The following is a 26,799-nucleotide window of genomic DNA, read 5'->3' as shown; positions in this document are numbered from 1 at the left end:
AGGATCGGTCGGAGTGGCGAGCCTTGGGGGAGGCCTATGTCCAGCAGTGGACGTCTATCGGCTGACATGATGATGATGATGATGATGAAATAATTATTTTATAAATAAACTGTTACGCAATTTAAGGCTACCTATGAATTACCTATTATTTGCATATTTCATTGATACGATAGCATTAGGTACAATATAAATTGGAGATACATATCATTGTTTACCAATCATGTTTTTCTTTTACTTCCCGGTGTGTTGGACAAATATTTATTTAATCAAACCAGAAATAGCATTTGTAATACGCTACATCTTGTACATCACCTGGGGCAAAGGAGGTTAAATAACCACTGATGTAGATTTAACAGATGTCTGTAGAGATAGTTCGTTTTCCGGCAGAAAAGGAAATAAGTTACAATCCTGTTCAATTTCACACAATTACACAATCGGCTAGTTTTCTGAGAAACGAAACGCAAAAAATTAAACGGTGCATAATGAATATAATGATAGAGAGAAAAATACACTTCTTTATTTTTTTTAAATCCTTCGCGCGCTTCTTTTCCGTTTTATTTTTACAGTTACGTTCGCATGTTGGCCAAACTGATGATTAATGCCTTTTTGCAAAAGATGGCCGACATTCTTTACAAGTTTTATGCAGTGTTCATCACAATTTACAGTATTATCGCATAACTCAGGACGGCAGAGGTTCGGAGTGGTATTAAGTAATTTCCTTAGTCACGGATACCGGTGGGACATAAATAAGTGGCTATTTCCTTTTATACGGCACATTTACAGGTTTGTAGGAATTATGTATCGGCAAGTTGTTTTATTTCAGGATAATAACAGAAGTATTAAATTTTATTCTTATTCCTTTAGGGCCACTTGCACCAATCACTAACCCGGGGTTAACCGGTTAAACCTGAAGTTATCATGGTTACCAGTTGACCCCGGATAAGTGGAATGGTGCAAGCGGCGCTTAGATGCATTTAAATGCAACTAAATGAATCAGAATAAAATTATATTAATTAAGATGACATTTAAATTTACTGATTAGTGATTACTACTATACTCTTGATGGAGACAAACTATTAAGTAAGGATGACTCACGTTAGACCGGGCCGTGTCCGGGCCGGAGCTTCCAGCGCTTACTTTTCTATGACATGACAGTTGATCACGTGATGCTTTCCATAGAAAACGAAGCGCCGGAAGCTCCGGCCCGGACACGGCCCGGTCTAACGTGAGTCATCCTTAAACCGTTTACAAGATGTGTATGTTATGTATCATGAAGGCACTGCGATGCAGGCAATGATTAAAAACCTAATTTGATTTATTAGTGTACTTCAAGTGCTGTGGTAAACGTTATAAACGTACGCACACGTTTACGTTAAACACTAATTTTTAGTGAATCAGGCCATTTTTCGTGAAAAAAAATGTGCCTAAACGGAACTGCCTACGAATTGTATTTTCGGGGCAAGAAAATAAACAATCGGGGTGCGAAAGAAGTGAACGAACCCTATTTAGTCGCACTAATGGCTGTTCGGAGTGTTCGGACACATTTAGAGATGGTTTGTTTACACGCAAATGTTGAGACCAATGTCCTTTTCTGGTCATTCGTTTAGAATCATTTATTCATCAATTGTGCATTACAGGTAATGAATACAGGTGTTATAAACAATTTTTTCTCTGTAATATGTCTTGGGACGTACAATGATTTTGGTTACCTAGCGCATGCAATATTATTAGAAATGTCACTATATTTATAATAGTCAATAAGTTGTAATTAATGGTTTAAAATAAATGATTAATGGGTAATTATATAAGTCAATCATTCATTTGTCAAAGTGTCCATCTTAAATTCATCTATATTGTAATAACATTTATCTTTTAATAATTTTTTTAACCTAATCTTAAATGTCGACAGCTGTTCATTTCTGAGCAGATCCGGTAATTTTTTAAACAATTTAGGGGCCATGTTGCTATGGTTACGCTTACGGCTGCCTGGATCATTCTTTAAATCCTGGTTTTTGGCAAATAAATTCACCAAACGTTTCCTGAACTCGTGTGCATGTTTTAATGATCTCGCTTGCGCCAGAGTTGCGGTGCAACTCGACACTATCTGCGGTTTAGGGTTGCCCTTGCCGCAGTACGATGAACCTTTATTTTTGTATTGTTTAGAATGTTTAGATTATGTTGACATTATACAGGGTTATGACATTGTGCCATTTTCAACCAAAAGGTTACTTATTGTCGGTTGTCAATAAGGCGCTATTTCCATATGGAAGCTATATAGCTTCAATTCGAAATCAACCTTATCGACAAGCGACAATGTGGTACCTTTTGATTGAAAACGTCACATTTTCTTATGTCTGACCATACTCTGAGGGCTTGGATTGTAGGTCATAATACTGAACATCTTTTACTGTGGGGCCAACTCCGAAATCGCGAAAAAAGTCAGCTGTTCCATAGAAAACACTGACATGTGATTAATAATAATGTTTTTAGTATTTGTTGTTATAGCGGCAACAGAAATACATCATCTGTGAAAATTTCAACTGTCTATTACGGTTCATGAGATACAGCCTGGTGACAGACAGACGGACAGCGAAGTCTACAAAAGGAACCCTAAAAAAGGAATAGGAAGCCACCGTTTTCCGAACTCGTATCGCTTGCGCCAGAGTTGCGATGCCGGTGCGACTCGACACTTTATCTGCGGTTTTAGGGTTGCCAAAGTACGAGAAACATTTTTTTGTAGTCACAGTGTATTTATTACCTTTTAAGTAAATTTTCGTTCATTTACATAGTTTTTTTTTGTTGTCTTATTACTGTTGTGATTACATTCAAATGTTAAGTTTTTTATGATTTCTTTCTTTAATTACGAGGCTCCAAGTCCTCTTAATCATTATTTTAAACAAAGAATTTAAATTGGTGTAATTTTACTTTAACCCAGGAATTCATGACCATTCATTCATATCAGGATATGAGTACCGTAAAATGCCAAAAATAGGCAACGTCAGCCACCTGAGAGCTCACGATCGTCGCTCTCACTAGCCAGAACAAACTCCGTCGCCGAGGCCGAAACGGGCCAGGACAGGATGATGATGATGATGATGGTGATGATGATGGTGTAATGATGATGATGATGATCATGGTGATGATAACCGTACAATTCATAATTTCGCATTATAAACGTTCGATGGGTATGGGATGGGCGAAGGTACCTTATGGCAGTTGGCGCTTACGCTATTATTAACGACGCTCCAATACTAATGCGGTGCTACGCGTCGTAAGCAGCGCCAACCACCATAAGATACCTTTACCCATGGAACGTCACATATATAATTAAAATTAATATTCGAATATATTAAATGTTAGATCATTTTGCAAAATTGGAGCATAATTACCCATTGGGGAGCAAAGTAGGACCATATTACGGTACAGATTGGCCAAGGTTGGAAAGATTGCCAGCCCTGCGCCGGCGCCAGTGGTCCTGCGCACTGACACACATACCCACTTACTGCGCAGCTTTTATTGCAAGTACTTAATAAGCTCGGCTTTAAGCAAATCGTCAAAGCTATGATCGTTTTCAGTAGAATATAATAAATTTATTCATTAAAATACTTTATAACGATACTGAAATTGTTGTAATGCAATCAGCTTAATGCAATGATAGTACCTTTTAGATACCTTGACGCTGGTCTTCTGCGGAAACCCTACTAAAAACGCAAGCTATACAATAAATTCTAGTAACTTACTAAACCTAAGGGAAATAATTATAGTAATCTTTAATATCTGATAAAAAAACATTTTTGGTCCTTCGAGCCGGATAACCTCAGCTAACTCAACTGAGTTTACTGTAAATATGATTAAACTGGTACTTAATCATATTTACACTAAATACTGTTTACTATATACTATTCATCGTTTTAGGTTACGCTATTATCTACGTACCTACGTCTCTTACACAATTTTTTTTATGTTAAAGCTCTAACATAGCATAACATTCTACAAGGAATCTAATTACATTATCAAAGTTGAACGCGTGAAATGTCCTCTTAACGTAAAGTGTCATCAACATGCCAAGCTGTCTGGCATATATCGTACAAGCATAGAGTAACTTATACTAGAGCGGTACTGTCATAGTAAATTTTGTAACCACAGTAAATTCACTGCCATCTATCAACACACTTTAAAACCTAAAAATGAAGATTTATAAGAATACGATAACATGTATTTAAATATGGATAAATGTTTTTTTTTTATTTGCATTAATTATTTTTATGATTTTGATCCATGTTCTTTCACTGATATGCGTAAAAATTGTTTAATAACAAACGAAACCGTCAACGCCATCTATACGACAGTAGGCCAAAGCTAGTAGCGCCCTCTGATCGAGAGTCAAATTTTCTTGATTTTCGAGGCACGTTTTTTCCTTAGACTGTATCCATCTATTACGGAGTTATATCTATCTTTAGTACAAGGTTACTCTCAACAGTCATATCTGAATATTCTGAATGCCACAGATAACATAATAGTAGAGTTCAAATACCTATTCTAATAACTTTTCTCCAATATAGCTCAGGAATGTTCGTCTTATTGTGGCAAGAACAGTACGGGAAGATTTTGATTAATGTCAAACAAAAAGAAAAAAAAAATCATTTTTGTTTTAGCGGACGATTGACGTTGTTTTAGAAACGGCTAAGTTGAACTCACTGCCTGCAAATCTATTCCTAGCCCACTATAACTTGGATCTTTTCAAATCGAGAGTGAATTACTGTAAGCATGCTCCATCCTGCATCCTAGACTGCATCGGCACCTTCCATCAGGTTCAGGTGAGATTGTGGTCAAATGCCTACCTTTTTCCGATAAAAAAAACAATACCAACAGCCAATTACTAAAGCCAGGGGATAGCTATAATTTCAAGCTATACCGATAACATTTCAATAATTTATTATTTAAATATTTTGAAGAACTGGGGGATACCTGAAAGCAGTGGCGTAACTAGGGAGGGGGCAGAGGGGGCAAGTGCCCCGGGCGCCATCCAAGGGGGGGCGCCAAAATGGGCAAAAGGCAGCAGCAGGGAAACTTCTGTCAGTCGTCAGGGGGCGCAAATTTGGTGACTGCCCCGGGCGCCATATCCTCTACCTACGCCTCTGCCCGAAAGTAACTGGAATCTCTTCTATTTAATTAATAAAATAACTTCTAAAACTCGTAAATCGCCGTAAATTGACTAAAACGTCGTGAATCAGACGCAGACTATTAGAATAATTGGAAGAAGTTTAAACGGAAGTATGTTCCTTAAAGTCCAATTAGACAAGTCTGCCATTTTCAATTTGTCTGGCGTTGAATGTTATGCGAAAGTAGCTCTTACAACTTAAGAAAAGGCTTTTACAGACGAGATATAACTCTACGTTTGGTATGTCTCTTAAATTGAGACCCGAGATGGGGGAATCAAGTTGGATAGATTTTTGTTGTACTTTTAGTACTAAAAAGAAGTGCAGTTACAAGTAAGAGTTTTTTTTTCTTAACGTTTGCTAACTTGGTAGAGCGTACGCCTCAAAAAAAAAAAGTACGCTTTATAGTTCCCACCGTTAGCATATAAGCATACAGGCTGAGTAAAAACAATGGGTTGATATTGAGGGAAAACTATAACGAGTAAAACGTTAAAATGTTTTGTGTTTAACCGTCAGTCTTCAATTGATCAAACTAGCGCTAAAGAAGAACTTAGTACCGCAGATAATTATCAACCTTTTAACCTTTTTTCTTTTTTATCTGTGCCATTATTTTATCTACAATAGCCTCTATCTCTTTTAAATAGAGCCTAACTTTATCTCAGTGACGTACCTACCAACTTTTTGCTGAAAGAACTCGTTAGTTTTTATAGCGATACGTCTAATACGTTATTAAATAAGAACACGCAATGATGTAAAAAGCGAAGTGAAAAAGCCTGCTTCTAGTAACGACCGCTTTGGATAAACACACTTATCATTGTTGGACCTTATCTCGTTGCAATAAAGGTTACCTATGAATAGTCAGTTAATTGTGTCGGAGCGTCGTAAAATAATGATGTTACAGTCGATAGATTATCGTGAGCGCAGATTATAAAGACTGGAGTCTTAGCCAGGTGGGATTATTTACCCCCGTTTACAGTTTAAATATTATGTAGAAGGACGTTTTTAAAGATAAAACTTAATTTCAGAACCGTACGATTGTGAAGTCATCGTATCACTCATAGAAGACATTGTAATAAACTCAAACATAGAGAAGAGTTGACTGTTAAGTTACTTGAGTTCTTGTACGCGCAACTTTCAGCTCCATAATTTCATTAGATCAGTTTGATGCTATTATACCATTCTTACGGATATTCTACTCCTACTCAATCTGACGCCCGCAAGATGAGAAGAAATAAGTTGCAGATTTTATACGAAAAGATGACAACTCCTTGCAAAAGCTAATAAAAAGCTTGTAAGTAGGTACCAAAAAAATAGTTACTTTGACAATACGTGTAACTATCAACAAAGGAGCAAAATCTATGGTCCTAAATAGTAAATACATACCTCAGTCCTATATAGAAGCTGTGATTAAAGTTATACACAGCTGTTGTGATGACTAATGTTTATTCCAGCTTTGCCAACCTACAGAACAATGGTTTTCATTCCACTTACCTGTACGAATAACAATGTTCCACGCAACGGAAATTGATTCATCTCTGGAACACGTGAATATTTTATACCCTGTGAAGAATTTTAAATTAAAAAAAATTACAGGAAAGCGTAATTTTTAATTCAAGACGAAATAAGGAGGAACATTTGCATTTCAAAAGTATATTAATTACACTAGTAGACTAAAGACTTTCTTGATTAAAATCCAGCAAGCAAAACTTTACGCGCACCATTTTTAATTTTAGCAACAATGGCGCGCTCATTTTAAATAGAAAAATACGCTTCCAATCTGGCAACTGTCTGGAAAAAATATAAAATGCAACTTCCGGGCGAACGGTCGCGTTCAGAGGAAGCACACTTCATTAATTTTGTTCTATTATTGCAACCCAAATTGAGGACTCGAGATAGCGTGAAATTAGTGTCTATTTAATTAAAAAAGAATATAGGTTAAAAAAACTTCTACCTGTAATACCTACCTATTAAAACTTTATTAATAAAAAGTATTGTCGGAGGAAACTGGTGTCTTGTCTACAACTTCTTTAATTTGGCTGTTAATGCAACAAGTTGACATTTTTTATTCAAAAAAAATAAATCGGCAAAGTGCGAGTCGGACTCGCGCACCGAGGGTTCCGTACTTTTTAGTATTTGTTGTTATAGCGGCAACAGAAATACATCATCTGTGAAAATTTCAACTGTCTAGCAATCACAGTTCATGACAGGCAGACGGCAGACGGACAGCGGAGTCTTAGTAATATGTAATTGCTGAATGTTTTCTTGGATTGTAAAGACAAGAGAAACTACCTACAAGTAAGTAGAGACTCAACTTACAATGATTCATCGCATTTAAATAAATGTCAACAAAAAATCATGTCACGTACACGATAAGTAGGTGTACGAGAGTTGTCTTACAAATTAAGCTTACAATAGACAAAGCGTTGTAATAATCTATAAAAATACTTACTATATTGCATCGTACGGTAATCAAATTAATTATTTCGAAAGAAACATACTAAACGTATTAAAATGTATAGCGACTCGTTGTTCTGCATTAACCATAACAGCAACAAAACTGCATTTTTCAAGAAAATAGTAGACAATTAAAATGTATTCAATTCAATTCAATATGTTTAATTCAGGCAAAAACCCATAGATAAAAATTACAAATTACTTAAACTTAATAATAATACATAAAATAAATTGAAATTACATTACATTAAAATTAAAATTACAATTAACTTACAATTAAAATATTGTATTGTATAGGTGTTTCTTTTTTTGGGAAAATGTGAAGTAATGTAAAGTGTGTGGTTTTCATGTAATTTCATTCACGCACACACATTTTTTTAAATTAAAATCAATAGGCAGCTCAAACACCTGGGCCGTGTTGCATAATAAACTACAAATACCTATAATATTAAAAGCGGAACTCCTTTTCTAATTCCACTTATTAAAAAAAGTGGTTCCGCTTGTAATATTACTTGTAGTTTATTATGCAACACGGCCCTGGATCACTATGTTTCTAGTAAATTAATAATCACTAACTTAGTAACTTGATAATCACATTTAATTACGTGTTAAGTATTCGACAAAACGTACTTGTCTGGTGTAGTGTCCCGTGAGTGTCCCTTAATTAGCTAACTAAACATCAAACTTAACGGGTCAAAGCGGTTCGTTCACTTTGTAATATATCCCAATATGGGCTTACATGCACCATGCAGCCCATACACGATTATTGTACCAATCGTTACCTAAACAGCTCTTATTTATACAAATATCAACTATATATTATTCTAATAAGATTCAAATTAGAATTACCACTGTATTGATATCTTTGTTATTTCTAAGAGGGATCACGAAATGTAAATACAAAATTAACTTGAATGCTTTGATAGGGTAAAAGGTGTAGTAGTTATATCTATCATTTGTACAACATTTCCTTATGTGGCAGCAGAGAAAAACGGCCACATTTCGCTTGAAAGGAGGATATGGTAATTTCTAATAAATATCCGACATCGCAAGGTAAACGTGACATCAAAAAGGTTATACTTGCATAAGTCTCTATGCAAATATGTACTGTACCTACTTATTGTCAAGAGCAGTGAAATGCGATACGATTCGATTTGTATTTCATTGTTTCTATACTCACGTGCATGGTCGCCAACTCCCCATGGACAAACTTAGACGAACGCAAAAAAAAGCTTTTTTTTTTACTTGCATTTTTTTTTGTGTACTTTTTTTTAACATAACACTAAGAACAGTGAAAATATGTGGCATTTTCTATAAAAAGGGACCTTATTGTCGATGGCGCTTACGCCATTATAAACGATGCTCCGATATAAATACAATGCCGCGCGAGTCGCGCGACGCTGTGCGGCGTAAGCGCCATCGACAATAAGGTCCCTTTTCATAGAAAATGCCCCATATACACTCATGGATGAATTTAAAGCAGGGATCTCCAAACTTTTTTACCTGACGGCCATATGATATTGCACCTCAAAAACTCCCGCGGGCCACCATCAGGCGTCATCTGGTGGTGTCTGGTAGCTGATAATACCCAGAACTGGTTGTCCGCGGGCCGGGGTTTGGAGACCCCTGATTTAGAGGAACTCAAAAAAATCTAGTGATTGTAGCACCTGTTGCAAAGTAATTTTAAAATTAGTGTCCTAAAGTAATTAGTAATAATAATAATAAATAAATTACTGTGTTAAAGTACTGGCAAACAAACCTCTCCGCAAACGCCCTCAAGATGCAAGAAGAAGATTAGTAATTTCAAAATGACTGCCCTAAAGTAATTTCAAAATTAGTGATTAAACTTTTTTTGAACACTAATTAATTCTCCAATCAAACGTCCCTTGACCCTGACCTTCCGTGGAGACTCATCCAAGAGAACGCTTCAGTAAACTGAACTAAAGTCGGACCAAGCTAACTCTGCATGGCATTTAATTTGAATCATAATTAATGTAAAAATATTTTTATGAAAATACGGACGTTACATATTTATTACATCTCTGTTTAGCCCTATGGTTGATTGGTAGAGAATGCCTTTAGGCATTAAGTCCGCCATTTGTATTTTTTATTTTATTTTGTGCAATAAAGTTTAAATAAATAATGACAAGACCTCACTTTGTTCTGTCCAAGTCGGTGCAAAGTTAGCTTAGAGCGTTTGCACATTGCCCGATCCGATATCGGATGTCGGAAGGTCGTAAAATGTAAGATATATGTGTTTGTGTTTCTCTGTATTTACTTATGCGTTTAATAAATCATTATTACTAAAAAAAGAGGAATAACGCAAAAAAGGCAGATTAAATGCCAATGAAACTCTCCTGCAGCTGTTTTTCTCATAGGCGCCTTCCGACATCCGAATCATCCGATATCGGAAAGGCGCTTCCGATAAATTCAGCCATGTCGGAGCCCCCCGTCAGCTATCGGACCGATAATATTTGTTTGTGTGCGTATGTGTAGGCATAATGTTTGTTGTAGTGTGCGTGACTGCTACAGACTGCACCCCGGCGCCCCCCCGCGGCCTGACCACGCGGATGTAGGATCCTACATCCGATATCGGATCGGACAATGTGAAAACGCTCTTAGGCTAAGCCTTTGATAAACAGGGACACGTACGTAATTGCTAAACATTTAGATTAGACTAAAATATGTGTCGTTTTAATCAAAAGGTACCACATTGTCGCTTGCCATAAGGATGACACGTTATTCGTATACAGATAAAATCTAATTTCATCCTTATGGTAAGCGACAATGTGGTACCTTTTGATTGAAAACGTCACATATCAATACAATACTCGTGTGAACAAGCCTTTATATTGAAGACCGCCTACTAGCATGCTTAGATTGCTTAGTAGGTGCTGAATACATTCTTCTACTCACGTGCTGATTAACTTTAATTAAATACCTGCTAAAGAATGCCAACTATTTCGACCGTTAGATGTTTTCAGAAACATTACTTCGAATTAGGATTGCATTATAAAATATATGAATATTGGGTGAAAACAATTTTGTCAATGTACTTTTTATACTTGTACCTTAAAACAACAATAACCTATATCTGATTTGTGTCATCTGGGTACAAATTAAGCATGGAGACTATATAAAGGAGCCAAATCTCTATGTATGAAAAGTGTCCATCAAAAAACAGTAATTAGGCGGCGCCACCATACACCAAAATACTACCAAAAACAACCTACGTAATTTGGTCGGTATATTTGTTGCCTTATATGGTTCATGTTATACTCATGTCCCAGAGCCTAACTAGCGCCACCGGAAAGATTAGGAACTATTATTTAAAGCTGAAAGCGGTCACTTTTGCAACAATTCTGCCATAAGAAATTGGCATCCTTTCTATACCATCCATAAAATTAAGTATGACAGCAATAGAATGTCACATGCCACAAGCACAATGAAAACGAAAGTCATGAAAATTATAAAAGCAAGCAAGCAATATTTCAACAGGGCTGCAATTGAATATTGATTTCGTCTAATAATGGTGACCTACTAGTACTAGTGATACTAGACTATTAGGTAGTACCTATTTGGTCCGGTAATGGTACCTAGCAGATACCATTTTTTGGTCCTTCGAACCGGATCGTTGCTAGGAATACTAGGAGTGCTAGGATGCAAGACTATTTTTGCACTTGATGAAGCTAAGCGATTAGAAATGCTTCGGTAAGGGACCTGAGGACCTACCGCGCAAAACGAAAATAGAAATTTCGTTATCTGCCTCTCTATCGCTCAAATATGCAAGAGCGATAATTATAGAGGCAGATAATGAAATTTACTGATCTTCGTTCGTCGCGGCAGGCCTCCGACTGATACCTACACAATAGAAGATATCTGACAAAAAACAAAGGATTTCCTTATTCCACGCGTCTCGGCGGTTCACCCATAGATGGACCTAGTTGGTGTAAAAATTGGTCTCCCACATCTCAGGGTCAATGCCATATCGCGCATTAAAAAAATCTAAGTGCGAATTGGACTCGCACGAAACGTAACCCTTACTTACCATTGCATAATAGTTATTTGTTTTAAAAGGGGGCAAAACCGTTGTTTAACCCCTGGTGCTAGTAACTGGTGGTAGCAAGCGAAAGATTCCAAAATTGAACCACGAGCGTAGCGAGTGGTTCGAAAAGTGGAATCTTGAGCAGAAATATTTGATTTATAAGTAGGTGGTTAGTGTGTGCTGTTGTATATCTGATTTATAGCTGTGTTAGAGTACTGTGTAATGTACCTATTACATATCCAGCAATTCTGTAATTGGCGTTAAATGTATCGTTTATAACAGTTAGAATTCATTGTGTATTAATAAATAGTTTAATAAATAACGTAAATAACGTAGTAAATGGTAAATAAAATAATGCTTAATTGAAATCTATTAATTATGAATCTAATAAGAAATAAATATCGAGTAGGTACCTTGCCGTTAAATTATTCCTAGTTTTAGTTGAATGCCAATAATCAATTTTGTTAGGTATCAATGTATTAGGTCACCTGATACAGTGACACTGACATTAGTACCCACTGACTGATACTTAGCACCCACCTGATTCAGGTGGGTGCTAAGTACAAATTAATGATGATTGAAGTCTTGTCAACTATATAATTATGTAGCTTTGTAGCCAACGTAACAATACTAACTATTTCTTTCACACACCTTCGTTTCAAGTGCGTATGTTTAAATAAATTCCTTCTTATCGGTCACACGAAGTATACAGAGCAAAGTGATTGATCACGTTTTTAACATAAGTGCAAGAGGTACAGGCGACGCAACCATACTGCCATAAGGGGAAATGCTGCTCGAACCTGCTCTACGGCCGAGAAATTCGCAAGCATTAAATTATTCAAACTTTTTAATAATAACAACCTTTTTTTTAATTCTCACTCCATAGACACGGCTTAAAGTTTTTTTATTTCTTTTTGTGTACATATATTTACTCATTGTTAACGAAGTTACGAGCGCAAAACTAATAAGAACGAACGTAAGCGTAAGTCACTTCATAAGGTACGTACCGAAAAAATCCTCCCAAGTCATAGAATGGTCGGAGTCGTTAGCACCGTCCATCTTCCAACACTACAGCATTTACAAACACAATGTTTATGTCACCAAAAATCACTGAACTCGCTACATATTTACTTCTTGTTGACAAACAAACCGGGAAATGCGGCGCGGCAAGGCGTGCGGTCTCGCCGTCCGCCGCCGAGTGAATGAGAAATCAAATAAAACGAAAAACGAAACGATGCAATCGTGTCGTTGTGTGCGTTGAACGGGATGCACTTATGCGCATATAGCACTGTCCTTTTCATTCTGCCTGCGATATATGCGATAGAAAATAGTTTAAGTTTAAAATAGTATCTTCAAGCTATCTTGGACTGCTTCAAGGTATGATGCGGAGCCCTAGAATGATGTACAGTTATAAATTATAAATATTTAAAAAAAATCTACGTTACCTAATGTGAATACACTACTTTTTGCCTCGCTGTAGCTTATTCGGTTAAAATAGAGGCATAAGAATCCTATATAATTGCCTTTGCTTATTCTAGTTAGTAAAAATTGTGGCCAGTAATTTGAGACGGACAGGTGGGTATTAAGATTAAGCACCTATAATATACATTTTGTTTTTCTACCTTTATGCAGACATTATGATACTTGTAATATCAGATTTATGTCTATAACAAGGCAGAAAATCAAATAATATAACTTTTGTTACCTATGCAATGCAAGAGGTGCAATACTCAATACATAATTTTTAAGAAAAAAAAACCGACTTCAATGGGGGATGCCGCTGAAAGTTCACTTATTGTTGATGGTGCACTCTTAGATTCCAGACAATGAAATAAAAAAGACACCATCTTTTGTCTAATTATGTAGAAAAGGAGGTAAAACGACCCACTTTTCTAGTAGCATTTTGTTTTTGTAAGGGTTGCAGTTCTAACCTAACCTAACCTACTTTTCTGATAGCATTTCGTTTTTGTAAGGGTCACAGCTCTAACCAGTCTAACCTAACCTAATTAGCAGCATTTCCGGGTCCGGGTCTGGGTCCGGATCCGAGTCCGGGTCCGTGTCCGGCTGTCCGGGTCCAAGTTTGGGTCAGAGTTCTGTCCGGGTCCGGGTCCGAGTTAAGGTCCATGTTCAGACCCGGGTCCGGGTCCGAGTCCGGGTCCAAGTTTAGGTCTGGGTCCATAAGGAAGAAAACAAATCGCCAAACGTGAACTTGTCATTGAAGAGTTCCATTCTGATCATCATCAGCAGTTCCACTTCATCAAATGTCACTTTTTTAGATGTAAATGCTGGATTTGTTGATGAAAATACAAAAATCACTATATGTATGCCTTTCACATTTGAGGAGTTCCCTCGGTTCCTCGTGGGTCTCATCATCAGAACTCGAGCTTGACAGAAATATGTCTTAAAAACTTAAGTTGCTTAACAAACATAAAGAAGAGGACAAATCGCCAAACGTAAACTATGCGTCATTAAAGTTCCATTCTGATCATCATCAGCAGTTCCACTTCATCAAATGTCATTTTTTTAAATGGAAATGCTGGATTTGTTGATAAAAATACAAAAATCACTATGATTTCACATTTGAGGAGTTCCCTCGATTCCTCATGGATCCCATCATCAGAACTCGAACTTGAAAAATGTTTCTTGAAAACCTAACTTGCTTAACAAACATAACGAAGAGGACAAATCGCCAAACGTGAACTATGCGTCATTGAAGAGTTCCGTTCTGATTTCTGATCATCATCAGCAGTTCCACTTCATCAAATGTAGTAGTAGTAGTAAATCACTTTATTGTACAAAACAAAAATTGTTAACATGAAATTCATTTAAATATAGGTACAAAGGCGAACTTATCCCTATTTCTTCCAGCTAACCTTAGAGTAAATGTCACTTTTTAAATGTAAGTGCTTGATTTGTTGATGAAAATACTAAAATCACTATATGTATGCCTTTAATATTTGAGGAGTTCCCTCGATTCCTCATGGATCCCATCATCAGAACTGCTTTTTGACAAAAACGGGACCAATCTGTATGTATATACTTATAATCAAAAAAAGAATTTTCAAAATCGGTCCAGAAATGACGGAGTTATGGAGTAACAAACATTTAAAAAAAAAACAACCGAATTGAGAACCTCCTCCTTTGAAATCTTAAAGTCGGATAAAAAATCAGTTCAGCCAAACGCGAGATAATCGTGGAAAAACATACATACAAACATAGGTGTGACATAGGTGATAGGTACGAGTCAAACTTGAGAACCTTTTTTTGAAGGCGGTTAAAAATTCTTGTTTTATTTTACGAAGGTTTTTTTTTCATCTTTTATTTCATAGTAGAAAATACATCTTTCTCAAACATGCTATGTAATATTGATATTACGTTCTTTATATTAGGCTGGGAAGTATCACGTTTCAGGCGCGGCTAGACGAGAGGTCTGTAATGAAATTTCATACAAAGTTGCAGGCCTAGGCCGGGAAGTGGCTTTTTTTTAATTTCTATTTCACATATAATTGTGGCACAGCATCATGGCATTCAGCCATTAAAAAAAACTATAAGCAATATTTGCTTTGATGATTCTCTCTGTCTATGTTTGAAATAAGACAGTCCTTTGACAAACTATATACCTATATTAAACGTTTGAGAAAAGCACTATACATACATCGGCGTGAAAACGGGTTGTCGGCCTCATAACTATCCGGCCTCACTACGTTCGGCCGTATATTCTATTCGGCCGGCAACCCCTTCTTTCCCGGCCTCTGTAGTAATGTACTATTAAAGTATGACTTAGAAGGAGTAATCAAATTACGCTGAAAAAAAAAGAAAATTTAATTACATTCTAAAAAAACAAAGTGGAAAAGTTTAAAAAGTTTTTAATTAAAACTTTCCAACGTACGTTGAAGTTTTTGACTGGGATCAAATATGGATGAAATACATTGACGCTAATTTAGTTATTATAATTTATTCAACTCTGTGATACAAAATAAACTCTACAGTGTTGTGTTAAAGTCGGTTTTGATTTGACGACATACGGAAGTTTATCGTGCTAACCGGATTATTCAATGCGTCATGTGACGTCACCCGCATTGATCGGACGACACGACCGTCACCGATGATTTCTAACAACATGGCGGACATGAAGTCAGTTGTTGTGCATCAAGATTTGCACTTCTTGGGTTAATTTAAATAACAAAACATAGGACTTTTTCACTAGTAAATTGCTTAAATCAATTTGTGCGCTAGATGTAACAGTAGAAAGTTGTGACCGTGGTTATTTCTTCGCCTCTGTGATGTGATTTTAGGTAAAACAGTGTTGAATAACAATTTAAGCCGATTTAATTGCATTTCTTTGTCACATTGCACCGCACGTTGTCTTTTATTAATTTAGGATCAATCCTTTACTTGTTTATACTCATTGTGTTGCGTTTTTTTCTAGATATCGGGGCGAATTGGTAAAGAGAAATTCTGGTCTTTCACTTGGTAACTGGTCAATAGTACTATGCCGCGGCGCGGGACAGAGGCCGTGCAGCCGCCGGAACCCCCTAAAAAGAAACCTAAAGTGGTTTTAGAGCAACTTTCTTTGTTATGTCCGAGCTTAGACGCTAGTTTTACCGACGACGAAGCCTTGCCGCCAGGTATTGTGTTTTCGGACATACAACAGAAGAAATGGCGCATTGGAAAGCCGATAGGTGAGTGATTAGCTCTAAATAGGGTTGGCCTAAAGGCCTAAAGCAAAGGGGGTGCAAAAAAAGAGAATTTTTTTAGTAGGTACAATTACATGTCTGTTCTGGTGCTCGCCGGCCGCTACCGCGGCACGCTCGCTTCGCTCGCTCGGCTTCGCGCTCTGTTTGATCGCGATCATCGCGGTCAACCTAACACACTCTTCCTCGCTTCGCTCGTCGTCGCACCTATCTTGTCTCTGTTACTTAAATTTACTGTTCCAAATGATTGATTTTAATTTGTCAAGTAGTGGTTTCAACTTGCGGGTCAAATATCTCGGCCATTTTTGATTTTAGAGAAAAGTTTTTCCTACAAAACATGCTTATTTTAGCATATTCTCTATGATAACACAATAAAAAATAGGTGTCATAATAACATCACTCCGATGAAATTTTTTCTAAGTGTCGGCAACCCCTTTGCTTTAGTCCAACCCTAAATAGGTCTTACCAACTTTCTTTTCCCTTACAACTGCAATTTATACTTAAAAAATGAGATTTGAGTTAACAAATAACCTAAAATTGCACCTATAATCTAAATGTTATCAAATAACTACAAGTAGTGTACAAATTGAAGTGACTATTTAGTAATTTCATTTTCTCTCAAAGTTGGTTCCAAAGGTGTACCTCCAGTGCTTATCTATACAGAACAGTAAATCTAAACGTAACAGTAAATCTATACAGAGCAGTTAACTTTTGTGGAGCGACACTGTGAAACAGTAAGTAACTAGGTAAGTTACATAATGTTACCATATTGCAGTGTTGCTTCAAAAATGTTAACTCCGGTGTGGATGCACCTTAATTTAGCAGCGAAATTCTAGTTCTTGCCATACAAAATACCAAAGTAGTTTTAGTGATGACCAAAAATATAACAGTTTTACTATAAATGTTGTACCTGAATCTACAATACAATACAAATACTTTTTATTGCACACCTCATTACAGAAAACAATACAAAGAATACAGAAAAGAAGAGGTTAAACAACATCTACATTCTTCTTCCTTCAACATTCTCTTAAATAAAATGTAAAACTAGATATCTCCTGCATAAGAATTTGTAATACACAATGGAAAACTTAAAAACTGGATTTCATATGAATCCCAATCCCGACTTGCGAGTACCCAGATTCTACGAGTTGCCATGCTTCCCAGTCATCAATTATCTATTTTAAAATGAACCAAATTCAGAACATCCCTCCTTTTTAGGGTTCCGTACCCGAAGGGTAAAAATAAAAACGGGACCCTATTACTAAGACTCCTCTGTCCGTCTGTCTGTCACCAGGCTGTATCTCATCAACCGTGATAGCTGGACAGCTGAAATTTTCACAGATGATGTATTTCTGTCGCGGCTATAACAACAAATACTAAAAAGTACTGAACCCCTCGGTGGGCGAGTCTGACTCGCACTTGTCCGGTTTTTTTTTTTCAATTGACAGTACAATCTCACTAATCCAATCCGGCTCTAATGATGACACAAGAGAGCCGGATTACTGGAAACTGCATATTATTGATGTGTTTTTTAGTAATGTCAAATATGTACAGTTCTACTAAAATACTAAATTCAAAGAAAATTCTATTCGATACTGGAACTTAGCCATTTATAAAGAGATTGACATAAAATGATCATTTGTATCCCAATTTTAGTGCTGGATTACGCGGGTATACCCGGACCATCGAAGTGCCGAATAATCGAGATTTCACTGTACTTAATTATAGGAAATATTAAGGCCAACATAAAGGCAATACAGATTATAATGAAAGTGTGATTACAATAATTACTCAAAAGAATGGTTAATGGTTTGGCTAAAGCCGACCTTGAACACACATCTGTATTATGACCTTGCTAAATGGGAAACTCATTAGTGGAAATGAATTGATAGCTGCAATTTTATTTATCTGACGCCCACACATGTCGCAAAATAGATTTGCTCAGTCCATGTTTTGAGTGCAAATAAAGATATTAGTGGATCTTATGTCATTGGAATAGGGTTTATATTTTTTTACTATCTGGATTTAGGCAGATTGATTCGACAATTACTAATGATCATAATAGTAGGTAACTTCTGTTGGAGAATTGTAGAATTTTTCAACATAGGTACTGTAGAATATTGACCTTAGCTGTGTGTAGTTTAATAATTTCCAAACTTAATTAGGAGATTCTTACACAACTTTGGGAACAATCAATTTATTTTCTTAAATATTTTGAATTGTGTTTTTAAGTAGTACTATACAAATATATAAATTACAAACTGAAATAGATGTCAAAAGTCAAAAGCATTTATTTGTTCAACATATTAAAGTTTTACAACATTTATATGTCATATATTAAAGAAAAAAAAAACTCCATTGGCCTACCTACGGCCTCCCCGCCTATCCGGCCTTCACCACTGGAGGGCGTTCTTTAATATATGACATCTATTTCAGTTTATAGGAGATTCTTAGCAAGGACAAACATAACATTACCACCTATAATATTTGAAGAATCCCCTAAATTTCTCCAGGTTTCCATCATCAAATTAGGAAAGTAAATAAAATAAAAAATTTGGAGTTAAAAAATTAACATTAAAAAAAAAAAAAATTTATAACCACCTTTTTAAAGTCCGTTAATAGTGTTAATACAGGACCATAGTGAGAGTGAGAGTGAGACTCTAGCTAGAGAGAAACCGAAGTGTCTGTCTCTTCTTTTCATCCTGTTACCCTCTGTCGGGGTGTAGGGCTCGAATCATATGTTGCAGTTGCCTAAGCCACCCCAGAGTGCCTCGCCTTCCTATCCTCAGCAACTCTTCTGCCCTAGCTCCAGTTCAGTCCGACCGTTCGTAGCTCACTCTTGATGGACCGTCGCCAAGAGTGTACAGGTTGCCCGGAGCTACAGCTCTTTCAATAGTATATGAAACCATATGTCTGTATAATATTGTTTAAATGTATTTTTCTCAGGGCGCGGCAGCTTCGGTCGAATTTACCTAGCGTCCGACAACGTGGACAAGGAGGTCACTAAGCTGAACGCCAACTATGTGGTCAAGATAGAACCGCACTCCAACGGCCCGCTGTTTGTGGAAGTGCATTGTCTGATTCGTACTTCACAAGTGGCAAAAAGTAAGGATATATTTAACGAATTCATTAAATTTGTAATCTTAGTACTGGAAATGGTTCCCTTTTTGCCATCCCCACACATAGGCAAAACTAGGCCTTATTAGTATTAGCCTGGTTTCCTCACGAAAGTTTCCGTCACTGAAACACCCACGGGTAACCATCAAATAATATTTCGTACAAAGTTTCAAGAAACTGAGAGGTATAATTCGGGTCAAATAGAGAGACAAAGCATCAAAATATATCGCTAATGGCAACACATGCTTCTTTGTTGCCACTTTGGCTATCACTATGTAATGGTGACCGTCCCAGACAGAGTAGAATCTACTATAGTAGTGTTCTTTATTCTGCGATAGTTGAATTTCTCTAGTAATAACGTTTTTGTTGTTTCAGTAAAAGCATGGCGCCAACAAAACCAACAGAAACGCATTGGCATGCCAGTATACATTGCAAGTGGATCCTTCATAGACAAAAAGAGTGGCATGAAATATAGGTTCCTTGTCCTACCTCGCTATGACATAGACTTGCACAAAATCATCGCTCGGACCAAAGTACTAGACTTGAAGAATGTTCTAGTACTCGCTCTGCAGATACTCGATGTCTTAGAGTACCTACACAATCAGGGATACACACATTCGGATATAAAAAGCTCGAATCTCATGCTCGGATTCGAGGGTGGCAAAATAAATAAGTTCCCTATGGCAAAAACTTCACAATCTTTCCAAAAAGAAACAAAAGATGTAGCAGTCTTATCAGGTAAACACAGGAGAGTCAAAAGTGGGAAGTCGAAAGCTTCAAACTATTATGATGATGAGGATTTTGTGATTAAAGACCCTAAAGGCTTAGATCCTAACAATAGTTGTGATGAGAAAAGACTGGCCAGTGTTAAACAGCTAAGGAAAATACTAAACGATAGAGATAGTAGGACTTTACATAGGCATCATGCTTTCAATCTCAGGCAGCTATCTAGTTATGTCAACTATGAGGACATGACTAGCTCAGTTTGCTCAGATCAGTCGTACCAGAAGTTGCTTGATGATTTTGGCAATAAAACTATCATTAGAACCACTGCAGAGTTCTATGAAGATGCGAAAAGGAAGAAAACTGATATAGCTAATGATGACGAAATACATAAAGAAGCGATTCTATCACAGTCAAACAGACAGATTTATTTACTGGACTATGGCCTGGCTTCAAAGTTCCTAGATTCCGAAGGAAAGCATAAAGATTTTGGCATGGATGCGAGGAAAGCTCATGATGGAACATTAGAATACAGCTCCAGGGATTCTCATATTGGAGCTCATTCTAGAAGGTCGGACCTTGAGACTCTCGGCTACAACCTGATTGACTGGCTAACAGGATCCTTGCCTTGGAAGACTACGGAAGTTCTCGCTGAACCTGATTTGGTCCATGCCTTGAAGAAAAACTACATGAGTGATTTAAAGTCGTTCTTAAAAACCAGCTTTAAAACCGAGTTTTATCCCCAATTCATGGAGAAATACTTGGAATACGTCACCAGCTTAGAATTTACAGAGAAGCCGGACTATGACCACTGCAGACGCCTGTTCAAGAGTGAATTAATGAAGAATGCAGACAAGGAAGTGTCTTTGAAGCTAGCTGAACCTCCAAATTCACCAATGGGCCGAAAATTGTATTGTTCAAGAAGGTTTGGCAGGAAGAATACTCCAGCAGACTTTTTATCTAGAAGCGGTATAAAGAAAAGCTTTGAAAGAGAGAATGTGTGCTCACTTGAAAATGACCTGAAGTTGGAATTGTTAAAGCAAACTATCAATATATCCAGTGAGGGAATAAGAAAGCCATGCACTTCCAGAAACTTCTTTGTTTCCGATTCGGATTTGATCTCTCGTCTGAAAAAGTCGCTCATGCCTCATGACATTTTGGGCAAAAAGTTGTCCCCGAAAAACTTACGATCAAAGAAAAAAGTGCAGAAACGCAGAGGCAAAAGAACGCACAGAAGTAGCCTTGGGAAGTTCGGGAATTTCATGGGTTCCGCTAAACAGTTTACTTGGGCCGAAATATTAGCTCAAAATCCAGAGGATATTATTCGTAAGGAGCGTAACACAGCCAACAGTGATGAAGATGATGATGAGGATACCTGTAAATACAGGATCAGGAAACTGTCAGAAGCATCATCAGAAGGTAGCGACTCCCTGCAGTCCCCGCTCATGCAAAAAGATTATATGCAAGGTGTGAAATGGACACCAGCTATGAAAGAAGTCTTAGCTAACTTTAAGAAAAGGCTTGCAGGCAAAGCTAAAGACACCGAAGAGATACCGGAAGAACTCCAAGGATATACTCCAGCGATGGTTAAAATTCATAGGATTAAAGAAAAGAGAGAAGAGAAAGAGATCGAAACTGTCAAACAAGTCAAAGAGATGCCTTCGGAGCCTGTTACAAGAACTACCAGGTCAATGAGAAAGAAAGTAGGAAAACCGAAGACTGAAGTTAAGACTAGAATGAATAAAAGTAGAGTGGATAGCGTTAAGATAAAGGAAGTTAAAGTTGCTATTGAGAAGTTGGATGTGAAAAAGATTGAGCCAAAAACGAAGTCAAAGGCTAAGAAGAAGGAAGTTAAGATTGTTGAACGCCCAAAGTCTCCCGCGAGCAAGATCAAAAGTAAGTTATTGATTTTTTTAAGGTATGTCTACACCGTCCACACATCTTGGAGATTACAATACAATACCAATACTCATTGCACACTTCAATATATAAAACAATACAAAGAATACAGAAAAATCAAGTCCCCTTCATCCCTTCCAGACAACCTTTAGGTACCTGAACTCAATAAATTTATGTCATGTCAGTAGGTGTTCCAGATGATACACAAAACAAAACAATATACACAAAACAAAACAATGTAGATGTAGATGTAGTGTAGGGACGCCCGGCCGGAAGCAGGCGGGCTGTCGATCACATGTCGTGTTCATTCAGCCCAGTTCCCTGTAGTTGGAGCTGCAGGTTACTGTCCCGGCGGCATTCCCACACCATTCTCCTCAAATCTTCTTGTTTTCCTGCAGAACAGAAGGACATCTTTAAGTTCGATATCCTTTAGTTCGTTTTCTTCTAGTATGTCTCTACCAAATGTATTATATCGCGGTGCTGCGTACATAGTACATTCTGCTAGTAAGTGCAAGCTAGTTTCCTCCCTACCACAGTGTGGACAGGAGGCGTCTGCACTGATTCTCATTATCTTAAGGTGTCTATTGAGAGTATTATGACCTGTAATAATACCTGTTAACAGTCTCAAACTGCTCTTACCTAGTTTCAAGAGATACCTGGTTCTCCTGTGGTCTATCCCTTTAATCATCATCTTCGACTGTCTGCATCCAGTTTCTTCTACCCATTCTCTCTGTGCTTCCATCTCTTTTACCTTCTCGATGACTCCCTTTGTGACATCTGCTGACATAGGCAGAGCCGGTTCCGGACCTATATATTCCGTCTCCGCCCCTATCCTCGCTAGCTCGTCCGCTTTCTCATTTCCTGTCACCCCCTGGTGTCCTGGTACCCATGCCACCGTGACATTTCTATGCTTGCCTAGCGAGTTCAGCTCCTCTCGACATTCTCTCACTAGAGAGGAGGTGACCGATATTTTCTTTAGTGCTTTCAGTGCTGCCTGGCTGTCTGTATATATTACAACAGCGCCCTCTTGCTGCATACTCTCATTCACTATACGCGCACAGCGCGCTATGGCACATACCTCTGCTTGGAACACGCTGGCATACCTACCCAGTGGTACCGATACCTTCTCTCCCAGTTTAGGGATAACTATGCCCGCCCCTGCTAGTTTCGTCGAGCTTCTTCTTGACCCATCCGTAAAGCAGATAGTCGTTGGGTGCCTGACTTCCACCTTCCAGTTGTCCCTCTCTCCTATATGTACTCTGTATTTTTTGTCAAATATCTCCTGCCTCTTTATAAGGTCATTATTGGCCATCAGCATCTCGAATTTTGATAGCGCCTCTCTTTGTATCAGTGCGTGTCTCTTGTCCACGCAGCTTCCTCTCCATTCCTTGCACGCTTTCATTCTATACCACTGTTCCATGGCTCTTTTCTCCACTTCAGTCCATAGAGGCTTCAAACCTAGCATTACCTCCATCGCGTGTGTCGGGGTCGTTCTCATCGCCCCCGTCATCATGAGGCACGCTAGTCTCTGTATTTTGGTTAGTTCTTTTTGGTATTCTTTAACTTGTGCCCTATGCCACCATATCACGGCTCCATATAGCACCCTGGGTAATATTACATAAACAAAACAATACTATTCCATACAAATAAATAATAAGATTAGTGACTAAAGTAAGGTGTAATAAGCCCATATTAAAGGCCATCTAACATCCAAGTAATTAAATCTGGCATCTTGAGGCGCATTTCATGACAACTGTAGATAAGATAGCATCTCTTATATTTAAGAAAATATTATAAGACATTTATTGCAGAGACATACCAGAGGTATCCTTATATCCTCGGATAAGCAAAGCAATCATTGTTAGAATTAATATTGATTTCCACAAAGTAATATTATTAAATAAATTGTATATAAAGTACTTTCGTGTCAAATAACCGATTAAAAATTCTTTTTTCAGGGTCATCACCAAGCAGATCAACTAAATCTTCAAGAAACAGAGAGACCACCATTCCTAACAACAGACGCCGCCTCCGGAGCAGCAAGCGAAGCGCTTGACGCTGCGACTGTTGTCAAACCGACTCCATACATTATGACTCCATTCAACCGCTATAAAATAAAATAACCATATTTAATAGCCCATATAAATAATAGGGATACACGCATAAATTAGTGCGAAATATTGAAACCCTATTGGATAGTGCACGTCAAATACGAGCGCTCGATAATCGTATTATGTCCGTACATTGTAATGCCCCGTGCCGTTATCATGCCGTACAGGGTCCACCGCGAAAACCAAAATTAGCAAAATACTAGGATCTTACTCTTTTACTCCAATGAAGGCGTAATGGGGTTGACAACTGTCAAAGGTTTGCTTGCATAGATGGCGCCATCATAGCTTGCCCCATTTTCTATGAGATTTGGCTTAAAGAACTGGCATCCAAGGCATAAAATTTAATTAAAATAAAAAAATTAACACAATTTTATAGATATTGACAGGGCAAGCTATGCTGGCGCCATCTGCTAAATATTTCGACCGGCCAACCCCATTAGAGTGACAAAGGTGCCCGCAATTTGCGACCTTCGATTTTTCGCGGTTATTGAGCTCTTTAACCATCAAATGTGCGGGCAAAATATGTTGCACTATTTTACGCGTCTTTAGTATTCTATTATTTACGTCTCTGCTAAGTGTGTACTCAATTTTTGGCCTCGACAGATAAAAAAAGGGACTTCCGGTTCGAGCGCCATCTTGATAGTTAGCATCGTGATTAATTACTTTGTTTTTTGCTCATTAATATTGTTTAAAGTGTAATATCGATAGCTTATTATACAGTAAACTAATGTGGTAGTGTGCAGTGAATGGAGAATTAATTTTGAAGTGCGTTTAACCACCATCTTGGAGTCAACGGCCGGTAGTCCACGTGCTTCTTGTAAAGTCTAGCTATCGATTTACAAGAGCTAACAAATCACCGTACACTGTCTTGTACAACCGTACAATTTTTGTCGTTTTTAAACCTCTTAATACCTTGATACTGGCGAAATAGTCCCACTGGGCTGAAGCCATAATTTTAAAAGAAGAAGAAGAAGATAAAAAAAGGTATCAACATAACCTTTAAATTATTTTTATGTTATAAAATGTATTGAGTGAACTTATCTTTATCTGCTTGGGGCTATAGATATTTGTCTCTTATTATGTACAGTCAGCTAAACTATTAGCTTAGCACCCCAGGGCTTTAAGGTGCTAAGCTTATACTTTTTGCATCGTCGGTTTTTGTGATTTACGGCGGTTGACTGTTTTCTGCAAGGTTTATCCACAAAATAAAGTTATGTAGGCATTTATGAGGCCTAAGCCTTTATACTTTATTTACATGCAAATGATGATGATGATAATGATGATGATGACATGCAAAAACGTTGTAATATATGACAAACGAACAGCTGTAAAGAACCTCAAAAATGCTTTTAAGTTAAACAACCAATTTTTTAACAATAAATATTATAAAAGTATTTTTAACAATAAATATAATAAAAGAATCATGGCAAAGTGGAAATTATGTCGTCATGAGTTTAACACAGAGGAGTTTACTTTGGAGGAAAACACAAAAATATCAATTGGCAGAGATTACGACGATAAAATAACGTTGTCGAGCATAGTGATATCGAGAAATCATTGTTATAGAAGCACAAAAGACCGCATTTTAATTACAGACTTAAAAAGCTCTAATGGCACCTACATTGGGAGTAAAAAAATACTCGTTGGAGCTACAATATCTGACAAACATAATGATTTAATAGCTTTTGGATGAACAACAGGAGCGGTATTCGACATGCGTTAAGTGACGTCTCGTGTTGAACTTCAGTTGAACGGAAGAAATCGTGTGTTGTCGAATAGGTAAATTCGCTGACAGCAAATGAACATTTCCACACTAGAGGTGGGGCGTTTTACTGGAATAGTTTTTGGAACAGGTATTTCTTAATGGACGATCTTTAGTTTTGTCGAGTATTTAAAAGCACGGACTTTAATTGTTGAAATATAACAAATATGAAATTTCCAACACCTCGTACAGCCATTCTTACCTTTACTTTAAGTAAAATATTTTTTTGTTAACTGACAGTCTGTCAGTGTGTCTGTTGGAACAAAAAATAATGGAGGTAATTTTTACGTTGTTAATATGTCAGTTGATTAATGGACTTGACTCAAAACGTCACGATACGTCAGATCCCTACTAATAAAAAGTCGATATTTGCATAAATAACCCTTATTTGTAAGACGCTTAAGCACGGGAAGCACGTAAATTGCCTATTGGGGGTCGTACTCGTAAAACTGGTATTTTTATAGAAACGTACTTTTGGTACGCACTTTGCCTACGTGTCCCGGCTCTAGTCAGGATTCTAGTTGTCAAATGCATGAAATGATCTCAAAAGTAGACTTTTTTGTCGATGGGTATGGCCGCCATATATAGATTTATCACATTCAAAAGGGGATTCTACGGCATAGAGTAAACTGCAATTTTATTTTTCCATACTATTTTGATTCCTCTACTGGACGCAAGATGGAGTTATAGTCAACTTTCGATCATGGCGTCATAAAAATAAACCGCAAGAACATGACATGCAGTTGCGTGGGTGTAGATCTATCATGAAAACGAACATGTGACAATAATCTATGATTTAAAAAAATACTTGACAATTAACATAAAGTAATAC

The 26,799-nt window shown here is 37.3% G+C and overlaps 2 protein-coding genes across 2 annotated transcripts in view; one reads left to right on the top strand and one right to left on the bottom strand.

Annotated features, from left to right (window-relative positions):
* Positions 1 to 12,861, bottom strand: part of LOC134751861 (uncharacterized) — a 131,752-nt gene extending 118,891 nt beyond the window's left edge. The window contains exon 1 of the mRNA XM_063687376.1: positions 12,666 to 12,861. Coding sequence (XP_063543446.1) covers positions 12,666 to 12,717 — 52 coding nt within the window. The 5' untranslated portion in view covers positions 12,718 to 12,861. The remainder of the gene's footprint in view (positions 1 to 12,665) is intronic.
* Positions 12,862 to 15,774: 2,913 nt separating this feature from the next.
* On the top strand, positions 15,775 to 25,915 carry LOC134751870 (uncharacterized). Its single transcript, XM_063687394.1, has 5 exons — positions 15,775 to 15,953; positions 16,088 to 16,340; positions 19,302 to 19,460; positions 19,848 to 22,091; positions 24,053 to 25,915. The coding sequence occupies exons 2-5, from the start codon at positions 16,151 to 16,153 to the stop codon at positions 24,148 to 24,150; spliced, it is 2,691 nt and encodes an 896-aa protein (XP_063543464.1). The 5' UTR covers positions 15,775 to 15,953; positions 16,088 to 16,150; the 3' UTR covers positions 24,151 to 25,915.
* Positions 25,916 to 26,799: the final 884 nt, after the last annotated feature.

Source organism: Cydia strobilella, chromosome 23 (genome assembly GCF_947568885.1).
Source record: "Cydia strobilella chromosome 23, ilCydStro3.1, whole genome shotgun sequence".
Lineage (NCBI taxonomy): Eukaryota > Metazoa > Arthropoda > Insecta > Lepidoptera > Tortricidae > Cydia > Cydia strobilella.
The sequence above is the reverse complement of the archived record's forward strand: the minus strand, read 5'-3'. Positions and strand labels throughout refer to the sequence as shown.

Bases quoted from the DNA above. Each gene is read 5' to 3' on its own strand.
- LOC134751870 (XM_063687394.1), top strand. From the start codon at position 16,151: ATGCCGCGGCGCGGGACAGAGGCCGTGCAGCCGCCGGAACCCCCTAAA. The intron at 16,341-19,301 runs GTGAGTGATTAG...TATTTTTCTCAG, and splicing joins GCGCATTGGAAAGCCGATAG to GGCGCGGCAGCTTCGGTCGA. The intron at 19,461-19,847 runs GTAAGGATATAT...TTGTTGTTTCAG, and splicing joins TACTTCACAAGTGGCAAAAA to TAAAAGCATGGCGCCAACAA.